The sequence below is a fragment of the Bubalus bubalis genome, chromosome 3 (assembly GCF_019923935.1).
Source record: "Bubalus bubalis isolate 160015118507 breed Murrah chromosome 3, NDDB_SH_1, whole genome shotgun sequence".
Taxonomy (NCBI): domain Eukaryota; kingdom Metazoa; phylum Chordata; class Mammalia; order Artiodactyla; family Bovidae; genus Bubalus; species Bubalus bubalis.
In genome coordinates, this window is record NC_059159.1 from 136,179,561 (window position 1) to 136,195,827 (window position 16,267).

Consider the following 16,267-nt stretch of genomic DNA (forward strand, 5'->3'; position numbering starts at 1 on the left):
TCAAATAGTTTTGAGAAACTGCTTGGAAGAGGTGAAGGGGGAGCCAGCTTATACAGAAGTTTTGCAACAAAGGGCAGGTTGTCTGAACAGCAAACAATTATTGTTAATTCAAGAAAACCAGATACCCAAGTTAAAGAATTGAGTGCTTTTCTATGTATGGGAAGATGCAAGAGTCTGGGCTCACTGGAATCATTCCTTTGATATGCATCTCAGCTCTCTGGGGCCAGTATCCTGTGTTTTCACATCCTGAGTTTCCTCAGGGCTCACGGTAGGGAGTGGCTGCAGTTTGATGGCTCCTAGATGGCAGGTTTTCTTTCCTTCCTGAGTTCCCTCAGGGCTCACCAGCTCACTATCCGTGGTGGAGGCAATTGCTGATGACAGTGACATCCTTGTTTACTGATATGGCAGGAAATATTCATTTCTCAGAATGATAGTGCATTTGTTTATAGGTATGGCTTTATAAACAAGCCGTATCACGACTTTTTGTATTGCACACAATAGAATGCATATAAATCTGAAAATATGGTACCAAATATTATATGTTTTGTAGTACTATTTAGGGCTTCTCTAAACAGTGGCTCAGATGATAAAGAATCCACCTGCAATGCAGGAGACCTGGGTTCGATCCCTGGATTGGGAAGATCCCCTGAGAGGATGGTATGGCAACCCACTCCAGTATTCTTGCCTAGAGAATCCCCATGGACAGAGGAGCCTAGTCAGGGGCTACAGTCCTTGGGGTCGCAAAGAGTTGGACATGACTGAGCAACTAAGAACAGCACAGTACTGTTTAAAATGATTAAACAAGGCAATTTAAGTGATACAGACAAACTTTAACACTGCGTGAAGTGGCCATCTCCATTTCCAAGGGCCAGAGCAGTGGCAAATGGGAGTGGAAGGTAGGACACTTTTATAGGATAAAGAATAAGGAACAAAGAAGAGATAATTAGAGAATGAATAGGGAATAGGAAACAAGTATAAAGCTGAATGGGCTTCCCTAGTGTCTGAGATGATAAAAAAAATCTGCCTGTAATGCAGGAGACCTGAGTTCAGTCCCTGGGTTGGGAAGATCCCCTGGAGGAGGACATGGTAACCCACTCCAGCATTCTTGCCTGGAGAGTCTGCATGGAGAGAGGAGTGTGGCAGGCTGCAGTCCATGGGGTTGCAAAGAGTCAGACACTACTGAGCAACTAAGCACATAAAGCTGAATTGGCATTTGGATTGGTATTTGGGTTGGCGTTTGGAATGTACTTTGATTCTGATAAAGCATAGCATTTAGAAGGACGTAAAAGTTATCTGCATTTTGACCTGCTGATGTGACCCTCCCTGGGCAGGAGCGGCTCCATCTTGGGCCTAGAAATGTATTTCAACAACACATAATCCCTGTCTGCAGACAATGCTTGGTACACTTGTGGATTCATGGACCCTCTGCCTTTATTTGAGTCCTTGGAGGTGTGTGATTCCCAGGTTGGGAACCACTGTTGGGTAAAAGAAAAAAAAGGCAAGAAGCATGCATTCAACTAACCTGGGAGGAAATCCATGGCCCTTTCCTATCAGCACATACCAGGAATACATGTGTACCCTTTCCCATTAGCACACACCAGGAATGCATAGGTTGGGACAGCTGCAGGGTCCACGGTACTGTGGCCTGTCTCCTAGGGATCCTCCCCAGTGCTGTCTGCAAAGGACGTCGGAGAAGACTTGGGAGTAGGATCCCGGCTGCAGTGGAACACAGAGGGGAGCCCCCAGGAGTGTATCTGACCTTGTTTCTGTCTCCTTATCTGACCTGACTTCCTGGCAGTGACATTTACCAGATGGAGAAGGACATCGCCTTAGAGCAGGAGAGGAATGCTCGCTACCGACCTCCCAAAATCTTAGAGCCCACAGCCTTCCAGGAACCCCCACCCAAGGTGAGCCAAGCCCCGAACTCATTGGCCCCATTGGCCCCATGAATCACAGCAGAGCGGGGACCCTGTCCACCCCCTCCCAGATCTGACTGTGCAGCTCCCCTTACAGTGGAGGTCAGATGGGCCCCTGCGTCTTCTCAGCCCTTCCACCCAACCATCCATCAGCCCTGAGGCAGCCCCCATCAGTCACCTCGGCAGATGGAACCTGAGACAGCCAGAGAGCAGGCACCTTGTGCGGCTGCTGGAGCAGGCAGTCACCCTGGAAACATTTCCCTCGGGAGACAGTAGCACTTTCCCTTTTGGTGTTTTTAGGGACAAATTAGATTCCCTTGAAGGTACGTGATGGGGAGCCCTGAAGTCCAGCCTCTGATGTCCATGGCATCTCTGGGCGCAGGAGCCAGTGCCCTTCTGCCCCACTATTAGATGGGCGGGACCACGTCTGTAGAAATCAGCTTGGGCTGCCATACGATATACTACAGGCTGGGCAGCGTACACACAGACAGCATGGAGGCTGGGAAATCCAAGACCAAGGTGTCTGGTGAGGACTCTCTTCCTGGATGGCAGATGTGTCCTTCTCACATGTCCTCACATGGTGGGGAGAGTGAGCTCTGGTGTCTGTTATTGTTATTAATATGACTGCATGCTAAGTCGCTTAGTCATGTCTGACTCTTTGCCACTCCATGGACTGTAGCCTGCAGGGATCCTCTGTCCATAGGATTCTCCAGGCAAGAATACCTGAGTGGGTTGCCATGGCCTCCTCTAGGGGATTTTCCCTACCCAGGGATTGAACCCACATCTCTTATTCTCCTGTATAGGGAGGCAGGTTCTTTACCACCACCTGGGAAGTTCATTAATGCTACTACTAATAAGAATCATAGGAGTCCTACCCTTGTTACCTCATCTGATCCTAATTACCTCACAAAGGCCCCACCTCCAAACACCATCACCCTAGGGGTTAAGACTTCAACATATGAATGGGGTGTGTGGGGTGGGGTGGGGGAACAAACGTTCAGTTCATAACAAAGCCCTGTGGGTGCTGGGCCTCTTTTCGAGGTCCCCCTGATCTGCTGTGCCCTGCACCTTCCCGCAGTCAGGCCCAGCTCAGGTTTCATCACCTCCAGGAAGCTGCTGTGGACGCCTGGGCCTCCATGACTCACTTCTGGATGTCTGCAGCTCCCGATTACTGATTTGGCAAACTCTGCACATCCAAGGTTCACATACTGTTGAAGCCTAGCTTGAAGGATTTTGAGCATTACCTTGCTAGCTTGTGAAATGAGTGCAATTGTGCGATAGTTTGAACATTCTTTGACACAGCCCTTCTTTGGGATTTGGACAGAAACTGATCTTTTCCAGTCCTATGGACACTGCTGAGTTTTCCAAATTTGCTGGCATATTGAATGCAGCACTTTAACAGCGTCATCTTTTAGGATTTGAAATAACTCAGCTGGAATTTCATCACCTCCACTAGCTTTGTTCATAGTAATGCTTCCTAAGCCATAGTTGACTTCACACTCCAGGATGCCTGGCACATGCAGAGAGGCTACACAGAGACTGGTAATGCCTCCAGTTAGCAGTGACCTCCAGAAGGGCAGAGAAAACTGGCCTCTTAGTACCCTCATATCACTCAGCAGTAATAGATGCACAGTTAGTGGACATGAATGATTTTAACGATTACTCTGTCCCTCGTCTTCATCATCCTGAACAAGCCTGACCCGACTCCTACCTGGTATTCCCCTTGGTGAGCTGTGCTCCCTCAACAGGACAGAATGAGGGACTGACTCATCTCCATATTCTCTCTGCAGCCCAGCCGACCCAAGTACAGACCCCCTCCACAAACCAACCTTCTGGCACCCAAGCTGCAATTCCAGGTAAACACATAATTGGAGGGCTGGGGAAGTGCAGGCCTCATCTCTGTCCTTCCTGAACTTCCATCCTTGTGCCTTAGCAGAGCAGCAGTCCTATCTGCTCAGGCAATGAAGACAGTTCTTCTTGAGTACCCAGAAAAGAACTCGAACTCAAAGTGCCCAGAGATCAAAGAATCTAATTGAAGCTCTACCAGGTTGTCCTCAGTTAAGACGACTTCAACCCACATCTGTCTGTCCACAGTATTTGCTGCGTGCACCTGCCTGCAGCTAATTCTCTATTCCTGGCCTCCCCAACCCTGAGCAGAGCCTCTGAAAAGGAATCCAGGCAGCTGGGGACCGGTGATGTTCCCCAGAGAATGGAGCTGCTCACTGGGGCTCCTTGCAGGGGCCCTGCTGAGAACCTTGGTAGCTGGTGGAGAGAAAGCAGGGTTCCCCCTGTGCTTCCCCGCCCCCACTTCCATGGTTACCAACCACAGGACCTGCCCAAGCTGTTGGTCCCTCTCGGGATGTCTCTGTCCTGTGTCTCTCTGTTGCATCTAAGTCAGAAGGAGCCAGGGGCCCCCTCTCTTTTCTTCCTTTCTATCCCTTAGCTCAGAGTCCCTCCTTAAAAAATGGAAACAGTGTCTTTTATTTGGTGCTCCTTCATTTGGTGTTCTGTGGTCAAGGAAATGCTCCTGAGCCAAAACAAGCCTGCTACTGCTAAGACACTTCAGTTGTGTCCGACTCTTTGCGACCCCATAGACGGCAGCCCACCAGGCCTCACCGTCCCTGGGATTCTCCAGGCAAGAACACTGGAGTGGGTTGCCATTTCTTCCTCCAATGCATGAAAGTGAAAAGTGAAAGTGCAGTCGCCCAGTCGTGTCCGACTCCCAGTGACCCCATGGACTGCAGCCCACCAGGCTCCTCCATCCATGGGATTTTCCAGGCAAGAACACTGGAGTGGGTTGCCATTGCCTTCTCCAAAACAAGCCTAACCAGGAACAAACAGACAAACCCTCTTCATACGAAAAAAAGAAAAAGAAAACAAACCTCAAGGCAGAAGACAGAAACAATATCCCTAGAAAGCAACATACCCCTTTGTGATGTTTAAAATAGTGGGGTTTTTTTTTTAAGATTTTTTTTATATGAACCATTTTAAAAGTTTTTGTCGAATTTATTACAATATTGCTTCTATTTTTTATGTTTTGGTTTTTGGGCCATGAGGCATGTGGGATCTTAGCTCCCTAACCAGGGATTGAGCCCAAACCCCCTGCGTTGGAAGGTGAAGTCTTAACCATGGGACTGCCTGTGAAGTCCCAAAATAGTGGGTTTTAAAAATGTGTGTGTATATATATATAGACTTCCATGTGGGCTCAGTGGTAAAGAATCTGCCTGCAATTCAGGAGATGTGTGTTTGATTCCTGGATCAGGAAGCTACCTGGAGGAGGAAATGGCAATCCACTCCAGTATTCTTGCCTGGGAAATCCCAGGGATAGAGGAGCCTGGTGGGCTACAGTCCATGGGGGTGACAAAAGAGTCAGACATGACTTAGCAACTAAACAACAACATATATATACATGCATATGTTTGTTTGTTTTAGTTGCTCAGTCATGTCCAACTTTTTTGCATCCTGATGGACTGTAGCCCACTGGGCTCCTCTGTCCTTGGGATTTCCCAGGCAAGAATACTGGAGTGAGTTATCATTTCCTTCTCCAAGGGATCTTCCCAACCCCGGGATCAAACCCATGTCTCCTGCATTGTAGGCAAATTCTTTACCACTGAGCCATCAGGGAAGCCCATATACACATATACTTGTGGGTTAACAGTATCTGTTCATTTCTAACACAATGATGACTTTTCCCTGAAGAGTCCTGAAGGAGGAGATGTAGTCAGTAGGTCAGTGCCACACGTGGACCCATGGCATGCACAGCATCACAGGAACGGTTGTTAGATGAAAGAACAGCCATCACGTCTGTGCTGACTTCTAGCCAAGAGCTGTGTATGTCGCTCCGCCACGTCTCCCAAACAGTACCAGTGAAATGCCCACACTTTGTTCTTTATAAGCTCCTGGAGCGCAAGTCCCGTTTCTCCCATGGAGCTCTTGTATCGTTTCTCTGTGCTTGTGTTCGTAGCAGCTAACTGTCCACCTTGTTGCCTTGTCCCCGTGCCTGGTGCTCCTCTGCTTCTCCTGAATAGGTCCCTGAGGGTCTGTGTGCCAGCTCACCCACGCTCACCAGCCCTATGGAGTATCCATCTCCCGTAAACTCGCTGCACACCCCACCTCTCCACCGGCACAATGTCTTCAAGCGCCACAGCATGCGGGTAAGACGACTCTGCATGCTGGGTCCCGGCCAGGACAAGGAAGCTGCTGGAGGGAGGTGCCTGGGACACTGGGAACCCTGCATCCTCAGGCTCAGGGGATGCCCTCCCTGCACCAGTCAGCCACAGAGGGGCTCTGTGCCTCCTGCACCTCTACAAGCAGCAGAGTTTGAGGGCCAAGCCAGGCACTGCCCTTGAGACTCCAGCTGGACCCAGACCTGCCCCATCCCTACTCTGATGCTGTGGCAAAGATGTAAAACCACCCCCTTCCCTCAGCCCTGATGATAGTGTGAAAGCTCATGAGCAGAGGGCAAGGAAGCCTGATGGTGCCAGAAAGTAAAAGATCCTGGAGGTCTTGCTCCGCTCTGCCCTTCCTCCTGCCTGATTGTTGTGACTGTTCAATTTCTCCTCAGTCAAAGAAAAGTCTGCCTTGTGGTTGCCACTCCTGCTGCTTTGCAAAAGTTGCTGCTATATGAGAACAAACTTGGGGACTAGCATAGGGCTAAGCCACACCCTCCCCAGTCACCTCTTTGTTGTCAACTACCAATGAAGCCTTGAGTATTTCATTGTCGGTCACTCAGTCACTCACTTATGTCTAACTCTTTGCAACCACGTGGACTGTAGCCCCCCAGGCTCCTCTGTCCATGGGATTCTCCAGGCAAGAATACTGGAGTGACTTTCCATTTCCTCCTCCAGAGGATCTTCCTGACCCAGGGATTGAACCTGAATCTCCTGCATTGACAGGTGGATTTTTACCACTGCACACCTGGGAACTAGCTTTTAATTGTCAGGTCTCCTTTTAAAAAAAAAAAGTGCACCTTTGCTTGTCCACTCGTTACTTGTCACCATCCATCTTCTCCTCCTTCAAAACAAATGGGCCCCGTGGTCAGTTGCCATGAGCATTTGATATATTTTACTGAACTGAGTCTTGATATGTGATATAACAGACTAAACCCCTTATTACTTTAGCTCTAACTCTGTAACCATGCATCATATTTCAGACTCGGGTATATAGGACTCTAAAAATTGGGGGAGACTACATTTCTATTACAATAGATTTACAAAAATGTAGGAAAGTATGTTGAGATATCCTTGCTGTTTTTCTTAATTTAGTAAAACTTTGAAATGATTAAGATAACTTAGAATTCAAGGCAGTGAGAGCTTAGTGGAATAAGTTTTCCCTTGACCTAGCTCATTTTTCTTTTTTACATTAGTTTTACCCAGACACAACTGAGCGAATGAACTGAACTGAACTGAACCAATTTATGTCTTAGCATATACTCAACAATAATAAAACTGCATCTGTAAGCATGCACTATCTTTTAGGCAGTGCTCAACTTCTCTCTCCTGCCCTTAACTCTTTATTCATAATTAATTGGGTTTTAGTGAGTTTGGCTTTAAAATGTGCCCTTTCAGAAAGAAGGTGTTTTGCACATTTGAGGGTCCGCACTGCCTTTGTCTAACCCCTGAGTCACCATAAGGACTTTGTTCCCTTTCATAAAGACAAACTGTGCAGCAGGAAAAAGGGCCTTTTGTGTCAGGGGTTTAGATGTACTTGCCATAGGAAAGCCTACCTAAAAGAACATAATATGCATTTCTTAAAATAAGCAAAAAAGAAAAAAGTTAAAAATATAAACTCCATTTTATGGTATGCATCAGAAACACCAAGAAAGCCTCTTCCAGGTAGAATGCTGAAAAGGTATAATAGACTCCCTGCAAAGCATTTGAAAGCATTTAACAAAAATCAGAGATGGTTTTCCCACAAAAACAACTTTTCTAGTGACTAACTCTACTGCCTGACTCTTCTGAGAATCTGTGGGATTCGATTCCAGAGTCAGGATGGCAGCAGTCTCCCTCCTGAAGACCTCACAATTGAGGTTTGAAATAACAGTTCAGTAAACAGCACCTTTTTTTTTAAGGGACACTTTGCCAGGTGCTGTCCTAGGTGCTGAAGGGAGAATTGCCTTCAGTGAACTTACCATGGGAGGAAGGAACAGGGCAGATGGTTGCCTGTAATGTAAATCAGAGAGCTGTGAGTAGCACACAGAGGTACAGCCAAAGTGCAGCAGAAGTTCAGAGAGTAAAACAACTCTTTCCAACTTCTTTTTTTTTTTTTTTTCTCTTGCAGTTGGGCCTCAACGGATGGGAAAAATTAGAAGGATCCCAGGGGATGAGGAAGGCAGAAGCATGAGTTGGGGCCCAGATTGAATGATGGGAAAATTTAGGATGAGTGCAGGAGCTGTTTAGTTACAATAGAAATAGGCCTGGCAGGATGAAGAGTCAATTCCTGGAAGGGGTCACAGCTTATCAGAGTCTTTTTAAAACACCCCCAAGGGTCTAATTCCTCTTAAAAATGACCAGCAGTGTAAGCATCCATTGCCTGATAAGAATTCTTGAAGTATATTTTGGACAGTAAGCCCTAAAGAGATCCAGTTTTTTTTTTTTTAATCTCATTTGCTTCTTGAGTTTTATTAGAAAATTGGAAGACATAGGAATACATCCACCAATATATGTTAAAATATTTGGTCAGATGGTGATCAAGCCTGGGGCATACTAGACATATGAGTGGTAGGAATCTTCTTTGGCAATTTCAAAACTACAAAGTGTTTTCCTGAGTCTGGAAACTCTTCCTGTCAGTATCTACTCTAGTCTTCCTCAGTCCATACATTTTTCTTACCTGGAGATTCCTAATGCCATATTCAGAACGTTTGACACTGAGTTCCTATTTGTCATGATTCGTCAATAGCCTGATATAGACACACCATTGTGTTTGCACATGCTGGCATTTAAGTGAGGATATTTACAGCCTTAAAATCCTTTCATTTGGGGAGCATAAGCCTTTATGAAGTAAATCTTATGTATTTTATCAATCCTATGATGATAAAATAGTCTTATGTTCTGAAATTTGCTTTTATTTGTTAATTGGGATAGGTATAGTTGCTTTACAATGTTGTACAATGAAGTGAATCGGCTATAGTATACATATATCCCCTCCTTCTTGGACCTCCCCACCCCATCCTACCCCTCTGGGTCATCACAGAGCACTGAGCCAAGCTCCCTGTGCTGTGCAGCAGCTTCTCACTAGTTATCTGGTTTTCACATGGCAACGCACATCCGTCAGTCCCAATCTCCTAACTCATCCCACCCTCCTCCCCCACACCATGTCCACAGGTTAGTTTAAAATAAGGTCTAACTCAGTAAGTCAACTCTGGGTGGACATTTGGTAATGTGTGGAGTCATATTTGTTACAACAAGGGAGGTGCTGTAAGCGTCTAGTGAGTGGGGTTGCTGTAAGCATCCTACAGGTTACAGGAAATCTTTCCCCAATAAGGAATCATCTGGCCCCAATGTTAATAGTGCTAAGGCTGAGAAACCCCAGTCTGCAATTGGTTCCATAGCCTCGTGAAAACAGGAAGGACACTGCGTATTTAACCATCACTGCCCTCCCAGCCCAGCATGGCCCAGCCCTGTCCCTGCCACATAATAGTTGCTCAATAAACAGTCGTTGACTAGCGTAATGAACAAGGACTATTTCAGCAAGACATCTTATGAGGAGAAGTATTGTTAGAAATTGAGAGCAGTTATTGTAGCTGACAGCCTAGGAAAAACACACCACTGTCACTATTTTCAAACTGTGCTGCTTAGAGACTTTAGTGGGGATAATCTTTTTTAGAGGCTTGGCAGAGATTATGGCTTGTTAAAGTAGACTGAGGATCATTTTTAGCATTTTATGTAAGTGACTTGTATGTAAACGGGCCAGTTCAAAGAAAGGGATCTGAGCAGCCTGAGGACCTCAACGTCACAGAAAGGTCACCTGCCCCCAGCAAAGGTCACCCCAGGCTTTACACAATCAAAAGAATGCTGGTAACACTCGTATGTCCAGGACACCCAGGTAATCTTGTGCAGCAGAAAAAAGCAAGCCAGTTTAAAGGGACTGAGCAGATATTTATATAAATGAAACCCTGGGGAAGATTGAGGGAAGAAAAATAATAGGAAAGGGAAACATGCAGGGAGAAATAACAGGGAGAACTATAAATAGGTCCAAAGCCCCACAAATGAGTTGAAATGGGGTTAGATTAATAAAACTCAGGAGAGGAACCACTTATTGCATATCCATAGATCCTTATTTCTTTAAATTTTGTGCTTCACTTTATCTCTTAGCTCATGCATCTCTTTTAACCTTTGGTGCCTTTGGTGACATAACCCAGGTTCGTTTCTTAATCAAGAGAATGATGCAGAAAGATTCTTAACCTTCTGAGCCACAGAAAGTGAAAGTGAAAGTGAAGTCGCTCAGTCATGTCGGACTCTTTGTGACCCCATGGACTGTAGCCTACCAGGCTCCTCCATCCATGGAATTTTCCAGGCAAGAGTACTGGAGTGGGTTGCCATTTTCTCCTCCAGAAGATCATCCCAACACAGGGATCGAACCCAGGTCCCCCGCATTGCAGGCAGACACTTTACTGTCTGAGCCATCCATAACTAGGATGGGGAAGCCCAAATAACGAGTATCTTCTGATAAAAAGGCACAATCAGATGCGTGCACACTCTTGCTCCTTCTCTCAGGCTCCACCCTTCAGTGGACAGCTTTGGGGGACCACGCACCACTGCTCCCTGAAGCTTCCAGACCTGCCATCTCGGTTTCAGCTAAGCACTCAAGGCCTCCCAGAGAGGCTGGCTTTGCATTCCTAAGTGTAAATTCAGTGACAGCAGCCATGACACATGCCAACTGAGAAAATAATATTAGGACAGTCACTTGAAAATAAAATGGTACTAACGGATCACGTGACGATTTGAAACCAGTACCTGTTAAACTCTCTGCCCTGCGATTCAGCATTTCACAGACACACTGCATGTGATTGGGGTTGATGGAGCCAACAGTAATAACCATCTGCATAGATGGCTGCAGATCTGAGGCCAGTGAGGCCAAGGCGTGTGGCTCCCACAAGGCTCTCCAGAGGACGGTCCTCCCTGGGTGTGGAGACTGGGCTGACTGTGTCCTCTGCTGTGCTCCCAGGAGGAGGACTTCGTCCGGCCCAGCAGCCGGGAGGAGGCCCAGCAGCTGTGGGAGGCTGAGAGGCTCAAGATGCGTCAACTCCTGGACAAGCAGCAGAAGCAGATGGTGGAAGATTACCAGTGGCTGAGGCAGGAGGAGAAAGCCCTGGTGAGGAGAAAGCCCAGCCAGGGGAGGGAGAGGACATGCCCCAACACCACTGCTGGACACCGTCTTTTTTTAAATAATTTTACTTATTTTTTTTATTTTTGGCTGTGCTGGGTCTTCATTTCTGCACACGGGCTTTTCTCTAGTTATGGCAAGCTACTCTACATTTGCGATGCCCAGTCTTTTCATGGCAGTGGCTTCTCTTGTTGCAGAGCACAAGGTTTTGGGAGCTTGGGCTTCAGTAGTTGCGGCTCACAGGCTCTAGAGCACAACCTCAGTAGTTGTGGTGCATGGGCTTAGTTGCTCCACAGCATGTGGAATCCTCCAAGACCAGGGATCAAACCGGGGTCTCCTGCATTGGCAGGTGGACTCTCTACCACTGAGCCAGCCGGGAAGCCCCTGAACATGTTCTGATAAACGTGCTCCCCTGGGAGAGATCCATACCATCTTGTCCCCTTTCGGCTCCCCACCTGGCTGGAGTGAACTGCTCCAGGCATCCTTGGAGTTTTTGGTTATAGAATCCTAGTCCTCTGATTTATTTTCCCTTCTGCAGGACCCCATGGTTTACATGAACGACAAGTCCCCGTTGGTGAGTCACCGGGAGAGCACTCTACCTGGAGGGAGGGCTTGTAGGGTAGTTAGTGGGACCTCCAACTCCACACCTGCCCACCTCGCCCTTTCTGCCTCTCACCATGAAAGCACCTTTTTCCATTTCACTCTGATCCTGGAGTCTCCTTGCTGAGCTCACACTTGATCTGCACTCTTAGCGCCACCCCGCTCTGGCACAGGCCGCTCCCTCCCTAAGTCACTTCCGGTCAGGGAGTCCCCAGGTCCCCCTGCAGCTATGACCTCCAAACCTCTCAGACACTCAAGGGGGACGGGAACAAGCTAAGGGGGGACGTGGGTGGCCCCCAGGGCTGCACCAGTGACCTCTCCTCTTTCCTTCCTTCCAGACCCCAGAGAAGGAGGCCGGCTACAGTAAGTGTGAGCACCCTTCCTCTTGGCGGGAATGTCCCTGGGCGTGGCATCTTGTGTGCAGCCGCCTTCCCTGCCCCTTGCAGAGAGCAAACGGAGTGTATTTGCCATAGAAAGAAACATCTGTCCTGAGTTCAGAGTGTGCAGAGAGGCCCAGTTTGGGAGTCAATACACACCACCTCCTATCCTCCACCTCCAACCCGTGCTCCGACTGCTGCCTCCCACCCCTCTCGCGGCATGGCTCCTGTTCCCGCCTCTCTGCTGCTGCATTTATTTGGAGGACTTGGTGATCCTTCCTGTCTCCCACCCACTCTATCGGAAGCTCTAAAGTAGCGCCAGGGCACATTTCCCAAGTGACTCTTCGCCTCCCTTGGCCCCAGGAAGGGAAAAAAGAAAGAGGGCGGGGCCAGCTGAACGGAAACAAGAAGAGGGCGGGGCCAACTGACTTTCCCACCCACCCCTGCCCCACCCCAGGGTCTTTCCAGGAGCCTCCCTGAAAGGCAGGGAGGGAGTGTTACCTGGCAGGATCTTTGGCCTTTCCCAATTAACAGAAACTGACTAGAGGCCTGACAGGAAATTTAAGCAAAGTTTATTGGGGCTCCTGCCCTGCAGGCTGCAGGAGGAAGTGAAAACAGGGTCCCTTGCTAAGTGAAAACAGGGTCCCTTGCTTGTTCCCAGAGGCAGGGGCGAGTTCATTCCTTATATGGGGTGTGGATAGGAGTGGCTTAGGTGGTTTGCCCACCCCTCTGTGATGGTGCGTGCAGTGGAGCATGCAGGAGTACCCTGCTTTTGCTCCCAACACCCAGTTTTTTGCTCCTGGCTCTTCAGAAATGGTTCTTGGGTTTTATTTTGGGGTTCTTTTTTGACTTTTTTGTATCTTTTGGTCCAGAATTTGCCCCAACTGCGGCATGCACACAGCTATTTTTAGTCCCATATCATTTCTTTGTATTGTCCTGGTGCAAACTTTGCTGCAAAGGTTCCCAGGTCCCAGTCCTGCAGTGAGCCAGGCTCTTCATCACCATCCTAGGGGAATGAGGCTGATGATGATGGTGATGGTGACCATGGCAGCCACCAAAGACAATGACAAGCACTGGCCCAAGTTGCTTTAAAATGTCAGTTTAAACCCCACAGCACTCCTTCCTATGCAATAGGTACAATGTATCATGATGCCCTTTTTACAAAGGACATGTAACATACACAGGAAGGGCAAGTGACTTACCCAAAGTCACATAGCTAGTGATTGCTGCAGCTGCTGCTAAGTTGCTTCAGTCGTGTCCGACTCTGTGCAACCCCATAGACGGCAGCCCACCAGGCTCCCCCGTCCCTGGCATTCTCCAGGCAAGAACACTGGGGTGGGTTGCCATTTCCTTCTCCAGTGCATTAAAGTGAAAAGTGAAAGTGAAGTCGCTCAGTCTTTTCCACCTGTTAGCGACCCCATAGACTGCAGCCTACCAGGCTCCTTCGCCCATGGAATTTTCCAGGCAAGAGTACTGAAGTGGGGTGCCATTGCCTTCTCCGCAGCTAGTGATTAGCAGGGCCTAGATTTGAGCCCAGGCATCTGGCTCCTGCAGGGCCCTTCTAAGCGAACCCTCCTACTTGACAGATGACACTTAGGGCCCGGGGCCGGTCAGTGAGCTACCCTAGTCTCGCCCCACTCTGGGGGAAGAGTTGAAGGTGGAATCAGGGCTTCTGACTGTTGCTCCAAGCAGTCCCACGCGGCCTGTGTGTCTTTGTTCATCAGAGTGGCCAGAGAACAGCATGCTTCTAGCAGTTCATTTCCTTGACCCCCAGATGGACAAAGCAGACAATAGGGAAGCTTCACAAATCTACCACACCGGTGGCTGTTGCACCCACTGGGTGAGGCTCCAGGGTCACCTGCTGCCTTCAGAGCAGGTTTCTCCCTCATGACAATCAAGGTCAGCGTCTCAGGCCCTGGTATACTGGAACACCCATCGCCATCACTCCATCTCCACCGGGACTTTGGCTTTTTCTGTCTTTGAAATGGACATAGTGCCTGTCCCTGCATACAGAGGATCAGGGAGACCAGAGGTGACTTTCCATTGTCCTGGGTGTCAGGTCCCGTTTCCCCGGGGTCTCCTGGTAATAGTGGAGAAGGGCTGGGCTTGGTCCTCAGCACCTATGAAGGGAGGGGTCGGGGTGCTGAGGACATCCCCTACTCATTGTCCCTTTCCTTTGCAGCGGAGTTCACAGCCCCCCCGCAGAAACCACCACGGCTCGGCGCACAGGTATGTTCTGGCTCTGCTGAAGCTGGTAATGGATTGGAATCAGGGCCCCACAAGACTCAAGGCCTGGACTGCAAAGACTGCAGAGGCCCACCGAAAGAATCGAGTCCTGTATCCTCATTATATAGCTGAGGCCCAGAGAGGGCAAGTGCCTTCTCAGCTAATTAAAGCCACACAGCTAATTCATTAAAAAAAAAAAAAAAAGCAGGGGTAAAACCAGCCCCCACCCTGACCTGGAGGAAAGCTCACCTGTCCCGAGGAGCAGGAGGTGTGGACCCCCATTGGCTCCCTGAACCCTCGTGTTCGGGGGTAGCTGCTGCTTTCTTCACTCTGGAGCAGCAGTTCTCAGCCTTGGAAACCCATGAGAATCCTCTGAGAGCTTTGACAGTGCCTGGCCCCCACGCCCAGGTGATGGTTCGGCTGCTTTGCTGTCCACCAGCACTTTTTTAAGACACCCAGGCAGACTCTCACATAAGAACCATTGCCCCAGAAGCAGAAGGGAAGGAGGCCCCGCCAGGACCAGGCTCTGTTATTTCAGAGCAACGTCTTGGTGGCTGAGTTGGCGCCACAAGTGCATGCCCAGGAAAGAGTGGTGTGTCCCTCTGACTCGCCACCCTCCCCTCCGGCCACCTGCTTCTCCTCCTCCTCTCCCCGCCACAGTCCATCCAGCCCACAGCCAACCTGGATCGGACCGACGACCTGGTGTACCTCAACGTCATGGAGCTGGTGCGGGCCGTGCTGGATCTCAAGAATGAGCTCTGCCAGCTGCCTCCCGAGGGCTACGTGGTGGTGGTGAAGGTGAGAGCCAGGGAGGAGCCGTGGACTTAGGGGACAGAGGCCACTCAGCCCATCCCTGGAAGGACGTGGGAGGGGCTGAGCTTCCCAGTCTGCCCAATTAGACCCCGTTAGAGCAAGGTTGTCAAAGAGAAGTTAGTTCCAGGTAGCCTCGGAAGGCAGGCACCATCCCAGGAGGGCTCTTCTCAAGGGAAACGTGGCTTTCTCAAAAAGCAAAGGGTGGGACTTCCCTGGCAGTCCAGTGGTTAAGATTTCACCTTCCAGTACAGGGAATGCAGATTCAATCCCTGGTCGGGGAGCTAAGATTCCCACATGCCTTGGGACCAAAAAATACAAAACATAAAACAGAAGTAATGTTGTAACAAATTCAATAAAGACTTAAAAAAAAAAGCAAAGGGTGACAGCCACCCACCCCTCTCTCTCCCAGAATGTGGGCCTGACCCTGCGGAAGCTCATTGGCAGCGTGGATGACCTCCTGCCCTCCTTGCCATCGTCTTCACGGACAGAGGTGAGTGTCTCAGTGTCATCCACTGTCCCTTGCCCCCTTATCCTGCTCCAGCTGTGTTTCAACAGGAGACCCAGAAGGGCCACCTGGGCAGCCCCATCTCCTCTGTGAGACTTCAGCAGGTGGCTCTGTACTGTATATCCTTGAAGGTACCACTAGGGGGCGGAGTTGGAACCCAGGGACCTTGCCGGCTTTCTGGGGCAAATTTCCTAGTTTAGGTCTCAGATCGTGGCAGTGACTTCTTAATGCCTGAGGACAGGCAAAGGAGGACGCACATACTCCTTTTTAGCCCCATCCTGTCCATGACTCTTTGTCTAGTCACCCTTCTTACTAAAGCCAAGGTGAGTGTCACAGAAATAGCAGTTAAGTTTTCTTCAATTGATCGTGTAATCTAATTTTCTTTATTTAAATGAGAAGCAACCACTGAAAACCAAAACGGGAGTGCCAGTGCTCTATCTTGAGATGGTGCCAGTGGTAGGCAGAATAATACACCCCCATAAGATAGCTGGAAAAGACCTGGATTC

General features: G+C 49.0%; 1 protein-coding gene across 10 annotated transcripts in view; it reads left to right on the forward strand.

Annotated features, from left to right (window-relative positions):
• PTK2B (protein tyrosine kinase 2 beta) overlaps positions 1-16,267 on the forward strand; it is a 139,423-nt gene that overhangs the window by 120,621 nt on the left and 2,535 nt on the right. For 5 of the 10 annotated variants that reach the window (XM_045165107.1, XM_045165103.1, XM_045165105.1 and 2 more), the window contains 9 exons: positions 1,799-1,907; positions 3,707-3,772; positions 5,945-6,070; positions 11,082-11,228; positions 11,779-11,814; positions 12,179-12,209; positions 14,400-14,446; positions 15,104-15,241; positions 15,666-15,746. In XM_045165107.1, the coding sequence (XP_045021042.1) occupies positions 1,799-1,907; positions 3,707-3,772; positions 5,945-6,070; positions 11,082-11,228; positions 11,779-11,814; positions 12,179-12,209; positions 14,400-14,446; positions 15,104-15,241; positions 15,666-15,746 (781 nt within the window). Of the gene's footprint in view, positions 1-1,798; positions 1,908-3,706; positions 3,773-5,944; positions 6,071-11,081; positions 11,229-11,778; positions 11,815-12,178; positions 12,210-13,941; positions 14,250-14,399; positions 14,447-15,103; positions 15,242-15,665; positions 15,747-16,267 lie in introns of those variants that run through there. The other 5 variants (XM_045165106.1, XM_045165108.1, XM_045165109.1 and 2 more) reach the window with 5 other exon arrangements.